This window comes from Nipponia nippon, unplaced genomic scaffold, assembly GCF_047370975.1.
Source record: "Nipponia nippon isolate SJK-2023a ecotype South Korea unplaced genomic scaffold, ASM4737097v1 scaffold_2, whole genome shotgun sequence".
NCBI lineage: Eukaryota > Metazoa > Chordata > Aves > Pelecaniformes > Threskiornithidae > Nipponia > Nipponia nippon.
Window position 1 is genome coordinate 29,017,120 of NW_028262336.1, and position 18,889 is coordinate 29,036,008.

Consider the following 18,889-nt stretch of genomic DNA (forward strand, 5'->3'; position numbering starts at 1 on the left):
GCCATTGGTTGAGGTAAAGGATAGACAGATCAGAGTGTATATCACAGACTGAAGATAAGTGAATGCTTTCTTGGGGAATGTATAGGGCAGATCTTTTCAATTAAGTATATATTTTTAAATTGTATGCCTGATCCAAAGCATGTAAGTTTGTCAAAAAACAGGCCTTAAATGGTAAAGAGGTATTGTAGAACTAGTCCTATATGAAAAGAGAATACTTTTGGAGTAATAAACAAATTAAAGCTTAAAATGCTTATACCTTTAAATCAGTGTCATTAAGATTTGGTTTCATATGTTTGAGGAATACAACCATGCTTATATTCCTTGCTTGCTGCTTACTGTTAACAATTTTCTTCTGCTCAGTTCCCCGTCCTTTTTACACAGTGATTGTTAGCAGCTTGATTTTTTTTTCCTGATGTGTTTTTTATTACTTTTAAGACTGAGAAAATGTATTGCAATTGCTTTCTTCTTTTACCTCTAAAATACATATTCTTAAATCAGATTGAATTTCAAGGCATTCAGTGGGAATGAGCCAGAACGTGACGTCCATAGGAAAGAAAATTTATTATTATATATCTGGAGCGTCCAAGACATTCAAAGATTCCAGTTGGTATTTAATTAAGTTATAAGAGGAATGAGGCAAGCAAGTGACTGGATTTTTATATGAAATGCTGTGCTTGTAGATGAAAAGTGAAGAGCCTTCAAGCTCTCTGATTGTGCCCAATGGTAGCAGTAATCTGAAGAGTTGGTTGTTAAATATGGCTTTCTGGGAGGTAGTTCATGGTAATCAGCTTTGGGGGTGGGAAATAACATGAAAATTGTTGGCAACTCAACTAGAATCATTGAAGTTGGAGGAAAGGTCTGCATCAATGAATATTTATGGTGACATTGGAGATTACATTATAAATTTGTTGATGCTCAAGAATGAGTTGAGTGTTAATGCAGAGATGATGTATTCAGAAATCCTGTACTTCGATATAATAGCTACCTCACTGGCTTTGTAACATACTGAGATAAGCACAAGGATTCTCTGTTACCGGAACCTTTCTGATTTTATAGAAAACAGAAAACTAAAAGGGATCAAGTGGTCTCTTTAAAGAGCTTCAGTGGTCTTTGCTATTATCGATTGATCAATGAATTTGTTACAAAATTACATTACAGCATAATACCACTATGTCACTCTTACTCAACCTTCTTACTGTGTCTGTGTGTTCATTTCTTCTTATACTTTTTGTCCTAGTGGCTTCCTATGTTGATAGCCTCAGCGTCTCTCAGATTAAAACAAAAGTAATGATGGGAGCTGATGTGGAAGGGAAGTAGGATGCTGGGCGACACAAAGCCATGATTTGGAATAAAAGAGGGAAATTAGAGACATGTAAAACTTCTGATGTTGGAGAGATGCTTTGGGATGATGGAAAAAATGGGATATTGGAAGAATAAGAAATGTACATCAAAGTTGGAAAGGGGAAACATAGTCTCTGATGCAAAGCAACAGTGTTCAACGAACCCATGAAATAAACCTGAATTAGAAGGGACCAGAGTTTGTAAAGAAAATGGAGGAGCATAATAATCCTGATATTTACTACAACGGAGACTTAAGAGTACTCTTAATGTAATTTAGTATTACTGATGTAAGAGCTGAATCTGCTGAAGCAACAAGCAAAAAAATACTAACAGTGAATCTCATCTTTTAATCGTTTGATCTGATCACTTACTTGGTAAAAGTGTTTTAAGACTCAGCAACTTGAACTTCTCTTCTGGGAACTGCTAAATATTTTGAAATGAGTCAGTTTATGAAGCTGCATATTTAGGAGAGAGGCATACACTGATCATGTGGTTTGACATGTGATTTTTTTTTTATTTTTCTTAACCTTTTTAATCATCCAAAGTATTTGAAGTTTAAAATGAAAGACACCAGTCCACAATCTGAGATACCAAAATATTTTTGGTATATACTTCATATATATTATAAAGACTAACTATTGACGTCTTGGTGTAGGTTCTGTGTTGTTTTCTACCACTGTTTTTACTCTGAGTTAGACTTCCAGCCGAAATACAAATTAAATAAATGGCTACTGCAAGAGTTGCTTTTCTAGGTCAGTCAGACCAAGAGTCTTTCTAGCATTTTATCTTGTTTGAGGATAGCCAGCTAGAAATGTGTAAGAGAAAGTGAAAGGAGTACAGTGTTTTTTCCCCCATCTCGATCCTTCCAGTTTTTAGGAATAAGTGTTTCTACCTTATAGAGAAAGAACGTACGGTTCTGAAATACCATTGTATTTGTTTTGTTCAGTTTCATGTATGAATGTCACTTGTTTGTAAACCCACTTTAATAATTTATTGATTATACTAAGTTGAAGACTTCTTGCCAGCTTATGGGTAAACTAACTTTTACACTCCCTTTCCCCACATTATTAAGGATAAATTAATGTGATGTTGTAATCAGTAGTCTTCTCCCCGGAGCATATTTCAAATGCTATTTTAAGAATTCGTTAGATGGGTCATAAGAGTTTACAGACAATTTCACTGAACTGCCTCTGTGCAGATCTCTTCAACTTCCTTTCATGTGTTGTTTATGTGTTCTTTTAAGAAAAAACACCAAACAACCACTAAAAAAACAAACAAAAGAAACCCTCAACAGACTCCTAAATTAAATTGCATGTATAGTTAATTATCTTGCTGGCAGAAGAATTCAGTATAGTTAATGCATTAATATAGCACTTTATTGAGCATAAAGTCCTGTTCATTTCAATAAAGGAGGGGAGCAGAATGTGGGCTTGAGTTTGAGTAGTAATGATGGACATACAGCTTTATCCTTCGCTTGCAGGGAAAGGCTAAAGGAAGTGTCACGTAATTCGTAATACGGTGATCTGTTTACGGCTTTCTGCCTGATTCCTTAGTAGTTTTTTCATGCGTAGAAGATGATCTTGTTCAGTTTGTAATGATACAGTTTTTGTTTATCTCTGGATTCCCTGTTACGCAACTGTTCTGTGGCAAAACCTGAGATGATAATGATTGAAATATTAAATTAATACTGCCTACTCCGAAGAGGCTTCAAACCGAGAATAATTGCGTTTAGTGTACAGGTTTTTTGGTACAATTCTTTTCATCTGTGGGAAGAAGAAAGGAGTTAGGTGGCTGTAGTAATAAATAATCATGTAGTCAAATTCCATTTTTTCAAACCTTTTTATATCAGTGATGCATAAGACTGAGCAAATAACAGTAATTGCTCTTTAAAGGAACAACTAAATACCGGCACCATTTTGATCTTATTCTAGAGTAATTAATGTACAGCTTGGGTTTGAAAGGTCTCTTTGTAAAGTTGGAATGCAGTTAATGGTTTTCAGTGTACAGCAATATTTTTCACTTGTCACTACTGTATTGTCAGAACATTTTGTTAAGAGATTGATCACAGTGAAGAAGATAATCGCCACAAAATGTACAGGATAAAATTGTATCAGAAGATTTGTTTCAGAATGAGTGTGGCTAGGTTTTCTGTGTGGAACAAATCTGCTTTTGTCTTGTATTCTGTCCTGCTGGCTTCGTTTCTTCACAGGGAAATTTGGGTTCTGTGTGTTTCTCTATTTAAAGCCATATTGGCCATACATTTTTTCTTTCTTTTTTTTTTTTTTTAATAGGTAACACTTAAAGGATTTAGTCCTTTGCTTCACTTTGCATACACAGCTAAACTTATTTTAAATAAAGACAATGTGTCTGAAGTTTGCAAATGTGCTGAATTTTTGGGTGTACACAACATTGAAGAATCTTGCTTTCAGTTTCTCAAATTCAAATTTTTGGACTTTAAATCGGATCAGCAGGAATGTCCTAGGAAGAAGTGTTGTACACAGCGTTGTCGGAAGACAAACCCTAAAATTGGCAATGTGGATGATGGAGATCTAGAAATAGATGATGAAGCAGAAGAACTTTTAGAAAAGGAATATATTCAAACTCCTGACACAAAGCTCTGTAAAGATGAAGAAAATGCTAAATCATCGCCTGCTCTCCAAGATAATGCCAATCAAACATGTGATCCTGTACATTCAGAAAGGGGTAGTGTTTCCAGCTTATCTTCTCAGTGCCCAAAGTATAGGAAATTCCAGAAAGCTTTTGGAAATGACAAAGTTCATACTTCAGAGTCCAGTTCCAGTATTAAAGACATTCAGGTGCCACCAATTGCGACTTTCCTTGAGAAGGAAATATCTGATAATGATGGCATACAAAAAGCTCAGGAGTGTGTACCTATGCAGCTGGTCTCAAAATGTGAAGAGACTCAGGTAAAAATGGAAGAAGGGGAGGAAGGCATTGAGAAAAAGGAAGCATCAAAGAGAGATTCTGTGACTCAGAATGTGCCGTGTCCTGTGGAGAAAATGGATCTTGCTGCTTTCCCCCAAAACTCTGCTGCACCTCATGGACTCAATTCTGTGTCTTTTTTACGTACTTGTGAGCAATATGGTAACTTGAATTTCAGTAGTATGCAAAACAACACAGTCTTAGCTGAAAAAACTGTATCAGGTACTGGAGTTGAGAATGACAAAATGGAAAATCCAGATGATGCACCTTCAAAGGTCGATTTGTGCACTAGGGAAGCCACTAACATTACATCAGCTGGCGATCGAAGCAGTGTGGAGAGAGAGGTAGCAGAACATCTAGCAAAAGGGTTCTGGAGTGATATTTACAGCACAGAAGCCTGTCAAATACATTTACCACCTGCAGTTCCAAAAGAGTGCTTGGAGCCAGTATATTCGGGGAAAAAGTCAGAGTGTCCGTGGCTGGGTATCAGGATCAGTGAAAGCCCCGAACCTTGCTCTCAACGAACTTTTACAACACTGAATTCTGTCAACTGCCCCTTTATAAGCAACCTTAGTACTGAAGGATGTTCCAACAGCTCTGAAATAAGCAGTGGAGATTATGTTCAGGGACAGCAACAAGAACAGTGTCCCTATAATTATGTGATAAGTTTGGGAGAGGATTCAGAAACTGACACCGAGGGAGACAGTGAATCCTGTTCAGCAAGAGAACAAGAATGTGAGGTAAGAACATCCTGGTGTATCCTTTGCTTTCCTGTCTCTTAAGGCCCTATTCAGAAACCTAATTCTGAGTTTCTTGGGGGTGGGGTGGGGGGTGGTTGATGTTTTAAAAATCTGGGAAATTAAACTTTAAATAACCATTCAAAGGTTTCTGTGGAAGATCACTGTTAATTCAGGGAGACTTACAAAGTATTTTTTTGGTAGGATATTGAAGTGGTAGATGCTTAGGTATTAGAGCTCTTCAGATATTTTTCTGGAACAACTTTATCAGAAAAGGTTGTGAGTCTTAAACGAAGGCATGGGGGTTCTTTTTTTAGATTTTTTTTTTTTGTCTACTTCAGTTAAACTTAAGAAAACTCCAGACTTCTTGGAATCTTTGTTTTATAGAAACTTAACAGTTTTCTTTGGTTTCATTCTTGAGTTGTGGGGAGAAGGTGGAAGAGAAAGGATACTTCAGATTTACTGTGAAATGAAAATTAAGTTTTCAAGCTGGCTTCAGTAGCTGTGTATTTAAGACTGCTTGAATAGTATCACCTTCTCTAAAACTGAGGTTATGCTTGTTCCTCCCAACTGCAGAAATTATTTGGCATTTCTTTCCTTTATGTCATTGCTTTGGTAGTGTTTTAGGCAGGTGCCATAAATAAGAAGTCTAATCTCAAAAGATTTTACTATATACCTAGAAGGATTTCTGTCACAGTTTGTAGAATTGCAGTGTGACTATGATGGATCATTTAATGTCATGAAAATTCAGTTGGTTTTAAAGCACTAGTTATTTTTCTTTTCAAGATGCAGAGCCTTTCTGAGACTTAAAATAAGCCCAAGCGACCATCAATGCAGAAAGTTGGCAGGCCAAACAAAAGGCCAGAATTGGCTAAATACATTCCTCATCTTTACATGACAAAGAAGTAGATGGCATCGTTGCTGAGGGCAGTACTCTGTCCTTTTTTTTTCCTGTTTGTCACCAGTGGTAGCCAAACACAAAGGGTTTTTTCTGTTTGCTTTTTAAACTGAATTCCTCTCTTTGACCGCAGCAAGGTAACATATTCTGCTACTTAATATACTCAAATGTAAGGATTAAAGCAAAGTGTCTTTAGTTGGATACTTCATACAATGTGGCAATTATTTTGTAAAGGTAAAGATGTTTTTCAGTATTAATTGGGACTTCGTGATCTATGTGCATTTCGGATGCTCCTGCTTCTGTAGCTCAGGTGTACAGACAGTAGCAAGAGCTTGGTTCTCTCCTCCGGCATTAAGAATTGCAAGACAAATATTGTAAGTTCTCTATTTTAAGTAAATGCCTGTTTCAGATGAAGTTTTCCTGCAGAAAACTATAGGTATAAAAATGTATGCAGGATACAATCTTAATAGCAGCTTAGGGGAAACTTTAGACTATATTAGTGATTCTTGACACCTGTTTTGAGCACTGCCTAACCATAACTTATTTTCCTAGAGTGTATCACATAATTATTTGCTGCACACACAGATTTCATCCTACTCTGAATATGCTTTTGAGCATCTAGTGTAAATATGCAAAGTACTCAGTTATTTCGCCTGTGCTTGAAGTCATGTAGTTGAAACCCCTGGGTTTTATCCACCTCACCTGATGGCTACATTAGCTTGCTCTTGTCTCTGAGATTTAGGAAGAAAGATGGGCTTTGTGGTAAAGAATGCCTAAAATAAAAACTTGAATTGTCCTGTTGGTGTTTGTGTATATCAGTTTCACCTTTGATTTACAACTGTATCTTACATTTTAGGTAAAACTGCCATTTAATGCACAAAGGATTATCTCACTTTCCAGAAATGACTTCCAGTCATTTCTGAAAATGCACAAATTAACTCCTGAACAATTGGACTGTATTCATGATATCCGAAGACGAAGTAAAAATAGAATTGCAGCACAGCGATGTCGTAAGAGAAAACTTGACTGCATACAAAATCTTGAATCTGAAATTGAAAAACTGGTATGTATAAATATTCATTACTGTTGACTTGAATCTTTCTCTAAACATCTTGACTGGACATCTGGCAGTAGTTTGAGAGTGAGGTGGCTTTCTACTTTTTCCACTCAAGCTTAGAAAAACTTATCAGTCTTAGATGACTTCTTGATAGCAGTTCCAGATTTTCTGTGCTTTACTCTAAAGTACACACTTTTTTCCTTCCGTGGACTTGTTGCCATTCAAGTAAAAGTGCATCACAGCATAATTTTTGGTGAATGGTGTTTCTGAAGCCCATCAGCATTGAGCTTAATTTTACAGAATGACTCCCAAACCGTCATCCCACGCTTACTTTGTTTTCTACCTCTTTCTCCTTTCTTTGTGCTTTTGTTCTTCAGCTCGTGGTATTGCTCATGATCAAGTTTACAGTTATGCAATTGTTAGTTGTGTAAGTATTGTTCTTGTAACATATCAACATGGGCTGGTGAACTGTTTCCTGAGTCTTGAATCTTAAAAATGAGACCCTTGCAGAAAGGCGGAAGATACAGCAGAACTCAGGAAGCTGCTTGCCTTTTTAGCAGTTGTGTCAAGATTGTAGCTGAGGAATTAATGCATCTGGATTTCTCTGCAACCATCTGTTAATATAATTTCTCCTTCTTAAAAGGCAGTAAAAAGATAAATATGTAACTTAAGAGAAATGTGGATAATCTGAAGTTCTGCTGGCAAGGAAATAAGTGTGAGTGGCTTTTTTCTGGTCTTTGTTTCTGACCCTCTCATCTCAGTTTCATAGTTGATCGTACCATGTGCACTAAATAGTTCAGATGTTCAGGGTTACTGTACTCTTAATTCTTGTTTATGGAGTGTTTTAGACTTTGTGTTTAGGTACATGAATTTCATATCTGCATTAGCTAGGAACATTAGCCTGTTTTTGTTGTCATATTGTCATTTCTGTTTGTTATGTAACTTTGTCAATGTTGTGCAACACTTGGTGGGGGGAAAATTAGAGATTCATCTGCAAGATTAGACCTGCAGTTGGCTAAGTGACTGATAATCATAGTGTAATATCCTTTCTTCTGTGGCCTTGTGCTAGAACAGACTGAACGTCTGCTCTTTGGCAGATATCACTGTGTAAGGTCTAGACAATGAGTGTTGAGAACTGTGTGGTGAGGTCTGAGTTATGAATCACGCTCTAGGCACAAACATGTTCCGGTCGCTTATTTTTTCCAACTGTGCAAGTAAGTGTCTTCAGAACTTGCTGAAAAGACTGTGTTTGGAGCTGTTGAGCATGTCTGACAGCCACTGATGTTATGCACCATTGAACTTATCTAAGTTGTGCACGAATACAGAAACTTTAGGATCCATCTAGGCATAATTTCCAGATGGGTGGAAGAAAAGAGACATCTGTGAAGGGCATTGTGTGGTACATCCAGGTTGCTTCATGTATGATGACTCCTGCCTCATTCCTGCTTCTCTGGGTCAGTCATGTGTCTCAGACCTGTTAGTCATTGATCTTCTCATGGTATCCTCTGTAATGTGGCTTTGAGAGAGGGTAATACGGTGTAGCTACAGTGTGAAAACTCTTCACTAGTAGATAATACTCTCTACTATAGCCTGTTAGGAAATATTGTTTGGTTAAATTCCTCATCCTGGCTTCCAGTATGTGCAGCATGTTGTCTCATATTAATTTCTATTCATTGCTGCTTATCAGGTTTTTGTTCTCTCAGATTAAAAGATCTGTGGTGTGTTTCTTGGGAAAGTCCTGTATCTGAGACAGACTAACCCCCTGCATGAGTAGAGGCTGCAGACCGACTGGCTGGGGAGTAGCTTTGCTGAAAAGGACCTTGGGGGTCTGGGCAGACAGCAAGCTGAGCATGGGTCAGCAGCACGTCTAGGCTGAAAAAAAGGCCATCAGGGTCCTGGGCTGTATTAACAGGAGCACAGCTAGTGGTTTGAGGGCAGTGATTGTATTCCTATACTTAGCACATGTAAGACTGAATCTTTTGCCCAGTTTTGACCCCTCCCAGAAGTGCATTGACAAACTGGAGCAAGGTTAGGAGAAGGCCACTGGCATGGTCAGGCCTGGAGTACTTCTGCGATGAGAGGCAGAAGAAACAGGGCTTCTGCTTGGAGATGAGATGGCTGTGGGGAGACCTGATACCCACCTGTGCGGAAGTCCTCAAGATCACGTAACCATTGGGAGTGGAAGATCTTCGGCTTCCCAGGGAGTAGTACTTCACAGCAGGAGAACAAGAGACATTGTCATAAATTAAAATGGGATGTTTCAACTGGATATAAAGAAACACTTTTTTCCAATGAGGACAAGTAGGCAATGGAGCACGTTACCCAGAGAGGTTGTACATGCTCTGTCCTTGGAGGTTTTTGTGACATGACTGAGCAAAGCCCTGAGCAGCCTGATCTCACCCAGAGATGACTTTGTTTTGAGCAGGAGGTTGGACTACAGACTGCCTGAGGTATCTCCCCACCCAAGTGATTCTGTAATATTGTAAGTCTTATGTTAAGCTCTACTTATATTGAAGAAAAATGCTGTTCAGTGCTGAATCTAACTGTTATCTGGGAGAATAAGTTTGGTCATTTCTCTTGATCTTGGGTACTGATAATGTAATTTTTGACCCCCATATAGTCTTTGCTTATTGATCTTTCAGGTGAGCCTGTGTGTTCTTGTTCTTGTTGTTCACTAATGTTCCATATTTGAGAATACATGTAAGCCATTCAAGGAGATGTTGGCCTGTTAGAAACGGCTCTTTCAGAGCTGTGTATATTCACATTCCTTGTACTTTCTCACTTCAAAGCTTTAAAATGAGGGTACTTGTGAGGGGGAACAGAGTAAAGGATAACTGGCCTCAAGAAACCCTGCTTCCCTGAAGATTCTGTAGCTCAGGAGGAAGATGTCAGTGAGTGACATACTATAAACTGTGATCCAAGAAATGTAATTGGGATCTTGCTGTATATACTATAGCAGGGAGAAGAAGTGTGTGAACTAAATAGATTCTTCACCAGAAGAATTAAAAGACCTCTCAGTTTGATGATTACTATGACCTCAAAACTAGCTAGCGTTACTTTGCAGTATTAGTATAATGCTGCTAAAATAAAACAATAATATTTAAATGTATTAATCTGTCAACAGCTTCAGATGGGAGCGGGGAACTTACACTGGAATAACAATTTCTGAATGTTGAAGTTTGTGTTAAACAGCGGTACAGGTAACTTCATCAGTCCATAATACACAGCTGAGTGCCTCTACACACCCTAAATGTACATAAAGTGATTTCAGATTAGGCGATCTGATAACAGCTGCTCACAGTATGCTGACAAGTAGAAGTTTATTAGCAAAGCACTCTTCCTAATCATTTTATGTAAAAAGGACTGGCAACAACTGTTTCTCTTGCAAAATGCCACTTAAAGTTAGTCAGTTCTTTCAAAAAGACGTTGTAGAGGTTGCAGTATGAGTTTCTCCTGCAAAAGGTGATGTGAGGAGGACTGAAATAATTAAACTTTCTAAGAGTGAATTGACATAGCAATAGTGGTAACACACAGACCCTATGATTAAAATTTATTTCTTAAAAACTATTTAAAGCTTTGTATGTCTTCACAACTCTGCCTCTTCTTTTCATTAATTAATTATAGAACTCAAAATGTGTGGCATGTTTGGTTTGGGGTTTTTTTGTCCTCTTTCAGCTGCTTCATTATGGTCTTGCTTGTTTCCTGTCCTCCTTTGCTGTTCCCTCATTTTTCTTTATTCCAGGTGTTGCTTGTTTCCATCATTAGACCCCTCAGTTATCAATGTCCTTTCATTTTCAGACAGTTGTATCAGAAGTCTCAGAAAAATTCATTACATTGAAGTAAAGGCCAAAAAAAAAAAAGCTAATTTTTAATGAATGGTTCTTTTTTCTACTTGATATACGTTAGTGAATTGCCATCCCTTTTGCTGCCCTGTGTTTGGAAAATCCTCGTGCATTATGTAGCTAGATTGTAAGCTCTTCAGAGCAAGGACAGTCTTATTTAATGTCTGAGAGGTATCTGCCACTCTTAAGCATGTTAGCTGTGTAAATAAAACTCAAGCATTCAGCCAGTATTCTGTTTCAATAGTAGGTTACTTACCTAGTGGCACCTCTGTTCTTGTCTCTCCAGTTCACTCATCTGACTGTCCTCTGTCACTCTACTTTAAATTCTTTAACTTGTAGTGTTCTTGTCAGTGCTTTGAAAGAAACCAGATTGCTGCATTTCCAGAGAAAATATTTTGTTTACAATTTTAGCATGTTTTAACTTTCCTGTATTTTCTCTTTACTTTAGAAACTCTTCTTAACTCCATTGTTTCTTCTACAGTGGACTTGGCGCTTTTTGAGAATTGAATTTATTTTCATCTAGCAGAGTAGTATCAGTAGTGAAAATGTGATGTCTGTTTTTCAACATCTAACTTTTAAAATATAAGCCTCTATGAAGACTGCTCTGCTTAATGTTTTGTTGACCCAGTGGTAATGGTTTAAATGTGTTAGCCTGTAGAATTTGTGTTTCAGGAATATTTATAGTAAGTGAAGCCAGGTTTCGTTTATTTAATAACTATAAATTACTCTTTTGGCTGCCAGCATGAGTTCTGAAAAAGTTGTATGTCTGCAAAATTACTTCAATAGCTGAGTTGATGATGCTTCAAGAGAGGTTACGATTGTCCTCTTGATAGGCATTTGATTGTGTTGCTGTTTACCTTCTTATTGTCAAATTACTTCTGTTTCAGCAGACCAGATTATTTATAGTCTTGTTTTAGTTTTGATAGGAACATAAACCATAGTTTTTGTTTTAAAATGTAGACTAAAAGGCTATTTTTCTTTTTGCAGCAAAATGAGAAGGAGAACTTGCTGAAGGAAAGAAACCACATTTTGTCAACTCTGGGTGAGACAAAGCAGAATCTGACTGGACTTTGCCAGCAGGTGTGTAAGGAAGCAGCTTTGAGTCATGAGCAAATACAAATACTTGCAAAATATTCTTCCTCAGATTGTCCGCTTTCATTTTTATTCCCGGAGAGAGAACGAACAGCTCCATCTGATAGTGAGCTTGCGATGCCAGCGTGTATAGAATTAGCAGATGGTCTTTCAGGTGTTACATCTACAAATGAGCAGAGTTCTTGTTATCCATGTGTGAAAGGTGTGTGTGATGCAACATATGATCAAGTACAAGAACTGCATCCAGTTTCTGTAAGAACATTGGAGAAAACTTCGCTTGTGGAACAGTGTGGACAGAGCGGTGGTATCACAGACTTCTGTCAGCAAATGACTGACAAATGCACTACAGATGAATGAATCTGTTCTCTGCCTATTGCCAGCCTCTCAACATTGCAACTAAAAGCGAGATTGAGCATTATTGTAAAGTAACTTAATAAGTGAAAGAAAAGATGAAACTTTATCTTTTGAAACTACATTGACAATTACATGGTTGTTATATTACTTGGCAAGCTTTGGGTTTCCTCTGTGTAGTTCTGGAGTGTAATTCATATATGTCAGCCTTGGAGCTTTTTCTGTGTGGTGATGCCAAGGAGAGTTCAGAAAGTTGTTGGAAGGTATAAACTCTGTGCACAGATGTTTATTTGTGAGGAAGCTTTCATTCAGGTATAGAGCAGCCTTCACTCTGATTTATGCCACAGTACCTAATGCCACTCTGCATCTCAAGAAAAGCCTCCTAACAGGTGTTTATGCACAATAACTTCTATACCTGGAATTCTTATCTCTTTAAGATTTCTTTTTTCCTGGTAGACAAACCTTGTGAAGCGTACATAGGTCTGTAAATGTTTATTTTGTAGATGGATTAGGATAACATGACAATATGAGGAGATTCTGGCAAGTGCACTCTGGAACAGCTCATTACTTCCCGCTGTTCGCATCCCTGTATCAGAGCCAGCTTTTATTGAATATATGCTTTTGTCTTAGCTCTCCAGTACGTAGTTAAGACAACTGGAACAGCGGAGGTGCTGCAGCATGCTGCTCTCTTCTCTAAATTTTGTGGGAGGAATAACAACATACTGGGAAAGACAGAAGGTTGAAACTGATGCAATTCTTTGATTAGTGTGCATTGCATCCTCTGGCATCTGAATCCCATGTGCTTGTTAAAATTCATTGCTGTATTGTGACTTCCTGTCTTAGCACCTTCAAGCTCACTGCTGTTTGTGGTAAGTTGGAATCAAAGTATTGTGAAAGTTTAAGGACAGATTTTTTTTTTTTTAAGGTATTCAGGCACCAAATTCTTCAACTGCAGTGACTAATTGCCTAAAATAATCTACAAATGTATTTGCTCTCTGATCACTGGGACCAGTACAGATCTATTTCAGAATTTTAGTCTTCAGGATACTTTTATGGCTAAACCTGTAGTACGTTTTCAATGGCTTGTGTCATAAGTATAAACATACAGAAAGTATAATAAGGAAATGAGCTGGAGGGATTTCCTTTATTTACTTTGTGAAGGAGAAATTCAGCTACTAAAAATAATCCCCATTTTTTAGATTTTTTTACATGGCAGTAGATGCATATTGTGTACCAATGATGCTTTGTTATTTAGATGTTACTCTTATGCCAGAACTAAGTATTGAACCTCACCACAGAAAACTTTGGTTTCACTGGTTTACAAAACATGAAGAATCTTGTACAAGCCAGTGGAATTCTTCATTTCCTACCTCAGAATGTATATTAGCTTTTTGTGTCTTTGTGTGCATGTACAGTAGGCAGCAACTAAGCAAAGGACTATTGTAAATACTGCTTTGCAGTTTTATCTTGCAGTGAGACAAAACTTGTTCTTGGCAAGGCTCTTTTTTTTTTTTTCCCTCCCCCAGCCCCCTTATAGGTAACATAGCATTAATAAATATATTAAGACTATTAAGCCACTTATTTAAAACAAAAATTAAAAATTTGACAGATTTCAACAGTACTTCTCGTAACCAGCACGTAATACAAGTGACTACACTACCTCACCTATGGGATTGAAAGTTGATTCAAATCTCAGTGATATCCTTGGATTTTCATCATATATCATTACTTTTTTAAGGGGAAAATTTATGTTAATGGAGCATAGCTTGTATAAATCACAGTGCTTGCAGTAATTGAAATTCAGAAATAAATACTATATGGCAGACATCATGAGAGTTCTACTGCTTTGGATATATTTTCAGATAATTGAATTGAAATTCTTTTAAATGACTATCATTTATATATGTTGACCCTGTATATGTATTACTCATGAAGGTCTCTGGGGTTTTTTTTTGTTTGTTTTTTTTTTTGCCAACATCTGTATATGCCTGGTTAATTTAATCCTGCCTCCCTCCTGTGCTGCCACCCTGGACAGTGTTTTGCTCCTAAGTCTCCATTTTATTTAAAAAGCAAACCAACAAGCAACAACAAATAAAACAAAGCCCTAAACCTCTCTAATGTCCATACATACTATCACTTTTAAGACTGGTGATACTCTGAAATGACGTGGATAATGATATTAAAGCATTGTCCTAATAGTACACATACTCTGAAATGGAATTCCTTGGGTTAAATGTTTGTTATAAAGGAGTGGAGCACATATGTAGAGAATGACTGGCTGGGAACTTAAACATATCCAGTGGCCCAAACCCCCGACACACTTGGCTATGGATGTTGGAAAACAAGGTCAGCGATGACCAAGTTCAGAGGCCGGAACATCCACCAAAGAGTTGTGCTCCACTGCTGCAGTCTGGTGATCAGCCAGGGTCTGAATTCCACCCAGCAAACGGTGCAGGGCTTCCAGTGCAGAAATCATGGCTGTCATTGACATATGATAAAATTCATGTCATGTTTTTAAACATATGATGAACTTGATGAAGTTCGAGGGTAGGTTTTTGCCTAACCAGCTGCATCTAAATAATTTTTAAAATATTTATTTAATATGGTAGACCTACAAGTTGCATGTTGACTTCTATAGCCTATATCATCAACTTGCAAAAGTTAAGAATGAATGACAATTTTATGATACAGAATTCTCAGGTAAATGTTTTGGAGCTTGGTTGGTTTTTTTTTCAGTAAAGAAATACTCGATTTTGAAATTGTAAAATACTTTGTTAAAGCATGTTTTAAAATACTTTGGACAGACTATCTTAAAGCCATAAGAGTATGATGGCATACAGATTGTAAAATAAACAGATAGTTGCAACAGTTGATTTTGTATCTTTCATAATTCAATATTTTCTAAGACTACAATAAAAACCACTATCCTTTCTACAAAGGCTTTTCTTTTTTGTACAAATCTCTTGCAGTGGAAGTCTTTACTGGTGCATTATTCACTTATGTAGTACTACTGAAGCACTTCTGAAAACAGTAGCAAAGTAGTCTATATAGTTTATATGTTCCTGAATAATACACACAGTAGCAAATATTACTTAGTTGGAATAAATTTCCTGTAAGTTTATTTGACTTCTTTGTGTACTGTTCTGTTTGAGTGGGTTTTCTTTTCTGGGGAACTTTGATACTTATTTTTAAATTTTTTAAAAAATTTTATTTTAATGGAGAGAAGAGGTAAATGGCTGATTAATGGGATATTGTGGGTTTGTTGGGTCTAGAAAAAACTTGGAGGTGATGATTACGTGCATAGTATAGATCAGTGCATGAGACTGAGGTTTATCATGGGGAAGTTGTAGTGATACATAAGTTTATTAAGCTTCTCAAGAAATATCTTTGTAAGTGTAGATCTGTTGGGTCCTGTTAAGTAATCAGAAGGATTGCAGAAAAATGATGCTTTGAGAAACTGTGTTTATCCTGATCTCCCTCTGTACCTCCTAAACAGTAAACTGTAATACTGGATCTAGACCTTCAGTATTGCATTTTGCCTTGTTTGGAAAGCTTTTCATTAGAAGTCTTACTTCATGTAAAGTTTTTTGTAACCTGTGCGTTTGGCGCTTTCAAGTCTGAAATTTCTCAATCCCACCAGCAGAGCCTTCATTAAAAGTTAAAACAGTCTCTTTTGGGGGAAATGCTGGAAAGCAAGGTGATTGATTACAAGGTTCAACTTGCTACTTATAATGGATAAGGCAGTAAAAACTGTTATGTCTTTCTCCGAGACAGTTTTGTCCTTGGAATTCGTGGTCTCTTGGATTTAGTTAGTGTGTTGTGCATTTCTTGACTTTAAGAAGCAAGATGTTAGCTTGCACAAGAATGTTAGTGTGGTTCTTCTTTGAAGAAACCTAAAATCTTGATGCAAGAGTCTGTGATACATTCAAAACTCCTCTTAATATTCAGCAAGAAACAACGGCAGTGAAAGCTAAAAGGTACATATGCCAGAAATCAGTACGGTACAATTAGTTCTGTCTCTGGGTCTTTTTTAGGAAGTAAGAAATGAGGAACTGCTGATAATTGGCACCCTTTATGTGAGCTCTGGGTTTTCATCTGAGCATGATGGAGCTAAGTGAAATTTGTTTCAAGGGAAATAGCAAAATTTCTCCAAAAGCTGAAGAGAAGGTAAAAGCACTTGCTTTAACTGAAGCAGTTTTTGAACAAACTTCTGACAAAGGTTTGAGCGTAAACAAAATAGTTGACCCTTACAGAGCAAAGTGAATGTTGTCCCTTCTTGGCACTGAAGTAGAAGCTGGACAAGCTGGACCCTTATGCCTGTTCGTTATTCTATTGTTTGCATATTGATTTCTTCTTTGTTTTGTTTGTGTTCTTCAAAGGAAGAAGCCTCAAAAGCACACAGCTGCAATTCACTAGCGTGTATAAAGGAGAATTTTAATATTGGTACATTAAGACTTAATGCCAGTTGAATTTTTATGGACAGAACTAAAGGGAAAAAAAAGAAGGGAAAATGAGCTGTGTTAGCAGAGGTTTGAATAAGAGAGACTTCATGAATATTGTAAAAGCCTATTTAAGCATGTGTTATGTTCTCCAGGCCTCTTAAATTTGTATACACTGCACTTAAGCTTTTTTATTATTATTTTAAATCGTTTTGAATTGCAAATATTAATCTGACAGACTGTGGACACTAGCAGTCATTTTTTTCCCACCTTCAGATAACTGGGATGGGGCAGGGAAAGTGGTGTTCACCTCAGAGACTGAAGCTTTAGGAATGAACAGGATGTTTAAACAAACGTTTCTGTTGGGATCAAGGTGGTGTGTGAAGGTGCAGGTAATGGCATTTGCTGGGAAATGTTTTACCATGTTGTAGGTTTAAAAATAAAGAATGAAAAGTGCTTATTTTTCTTGTTGAGCCAGGAAAGATTCACGGTAGAACTTTTCAGGAACACGATAGAACCCAATTTTTTTTTTTCTAGTTTAGAGTAGAGAAGGTATTTTTTTGCTTTTCTATCCCTTCTCCACTGTTTTGAAGAAAAGTAGAAGAAAAAATATTTATAGTAATGCTCATTCAGAATACAGTGTAGCTTTCTAAGGATATTTTTTTTTTTTTTTAAAAAAAAAAAAGCTTTCTTACACGCTAGGTATTGTAGGCACGCGTCCAAATAGTACCTATTCCAAAGAGATTTTGCTTAAGGGATGTGAGATAACCCAATAACAGGATTTGCAAAGTACAAGATAAACTGTAATCTCATTTCAGTTTTAGGACCGTGTTTTGACTTGCTACCTTCAAAACACTTCATTAGATAGACAGGCATTCTGGGCTATGAGCAGGGCTAGTGTGGCTGCGGAAGGGTAAAAACAGCTCTAGACTATGAGCATAAATCTGTTTGGTGGTGGATTATATTGTCTAAATATTAGGTTTACTTATTGTATAATGTATTGCCATTTTGGCCTCACTTAAAGATGTTATTGCCAGCTAATGTACTGAGCAGTAAATATATATATATATATATATATATATATAAAGTAATAAATTCCCTGAACTCATTAGAAATGCTGGTCAGCTGGAGTGGCCCACATCATGGAGTACCTGGACTGTTCTTTAAGCTGTGACATCCATATAGGAGTTAATGGATGTGGCATCGTTTTCCCAACTGCATGTGGCTCTGCATTTGAGAGGAAACTGAGGAGCGGGGCAGCTCATACAATACTTCATTCTGGCAATGTCAAGGAAAGAAAAACCACATTCCATGATCCATATTCTCTAGGAAGCCTTGAGGTTATGTTTATAAAGTTAACTGGAAGCTGAATATTTGCTTGTAGATGGTCTTTAACTGCAGTTATCAGATAAAACTTGTGTGTGCATGCAGTGGTTTCTTTCCCGTCAGCTGGTGAGAAGCTTTTTCTGAGTGCTACAGCCAGGGAAGAGCTTCCAGCTTTCTGTATGTATATAGAGGTATAAAAAAATAAGGATACAGATGAAAATGATCAACAAGTTTTTATAGGTTCTAGTAGTAATTTAAAGCTTCTTGTAACTTGCAAATTTTTTGCTAATGAAAAACTGACTTCTCAGTGATTTCATGATGTTCCAAAAGTAGAAGGTCAAAATGAACATATTTGTAATGCCTATAGAGGACATCAGAAAAGTGTCATCTGCTTTTGGGATTTCAGTCGGAATCAAATTAAACAAGGAACTTCTTTGCTTGTTCTCTCAGTTTTTTAATTAAAAAAAAAAAAAAGAAACAGCAAACCAAAACAAAAAACCACCAAAGGAAACAAAACCAGGAAGTGGCAGATTCTGGAAGACAGAAGTCAGTCATTTACAGGATTTCCACATAAAAAAAAAGACTTTTCCATTATTTTCTTAAAAGGAAAACAGGTTTCCAATTTTGTTTTCATGGAAATTTATCACAATTTTCACTCTCTTAAAACTCAGTTTTCTGCAAAAGTGTATGATTTCATGAAGAACCTCCTTGAGAACAGAACCACCTCAATGCCTGAATAATTTGGAATGAGAAGTTATTTCTGTAACTTTTTTTTTTTCCAAGCTGCCAATACCCGCCATGAAAATAAGGGCTAGTGAGGGTCCTACATGTGTAATTTGGATTCCCAGATCTCTTATTTCATA

General features: G+C 36.9%; 1 protein-coding gene across 13 annotated transcripts in view; it reads left to right on the forward strand.

Annotated features, from left to right (window-relative positions):
- Positions 1-15,387, forward strand: part of BACH1 (BTB domain and CNC homolog 1) — a 29,645-nt gene extending 14,258 nt beyond the window's left edge. For 11 of the 13 annotated variants that reach the window (XM_087759111.1, XM_087759110.1, XM_087759103.1 and 8 more), the window contains 3 exons: positions 3,633-5,024; positions 6,776-6,982; positions 11,806-15,387. In XM_087759111.1, coding sequence (XP_087615237.1) covers positions 3,633-5,024; positions 6,776-6,982; positions 11,806-12,267 — 2,061 coding nt within the window. In that variant the 3' untranslated portion in view covers positions 12,268-15,387. Of the gene's footprint in view, positions 1-3,632; positions 5,025-6,775; positions 6,983-9,401; positions 9,459-10,100; positions 10,177-11,805 lie in introns of those variants that run through there. The other 2 variants (XM_087759114.1, XM_087759115.1) reach the window with 2 other exon arrangements.
- Positions 15,388-18,889: the final 3,502 nt, after the last annotated feature.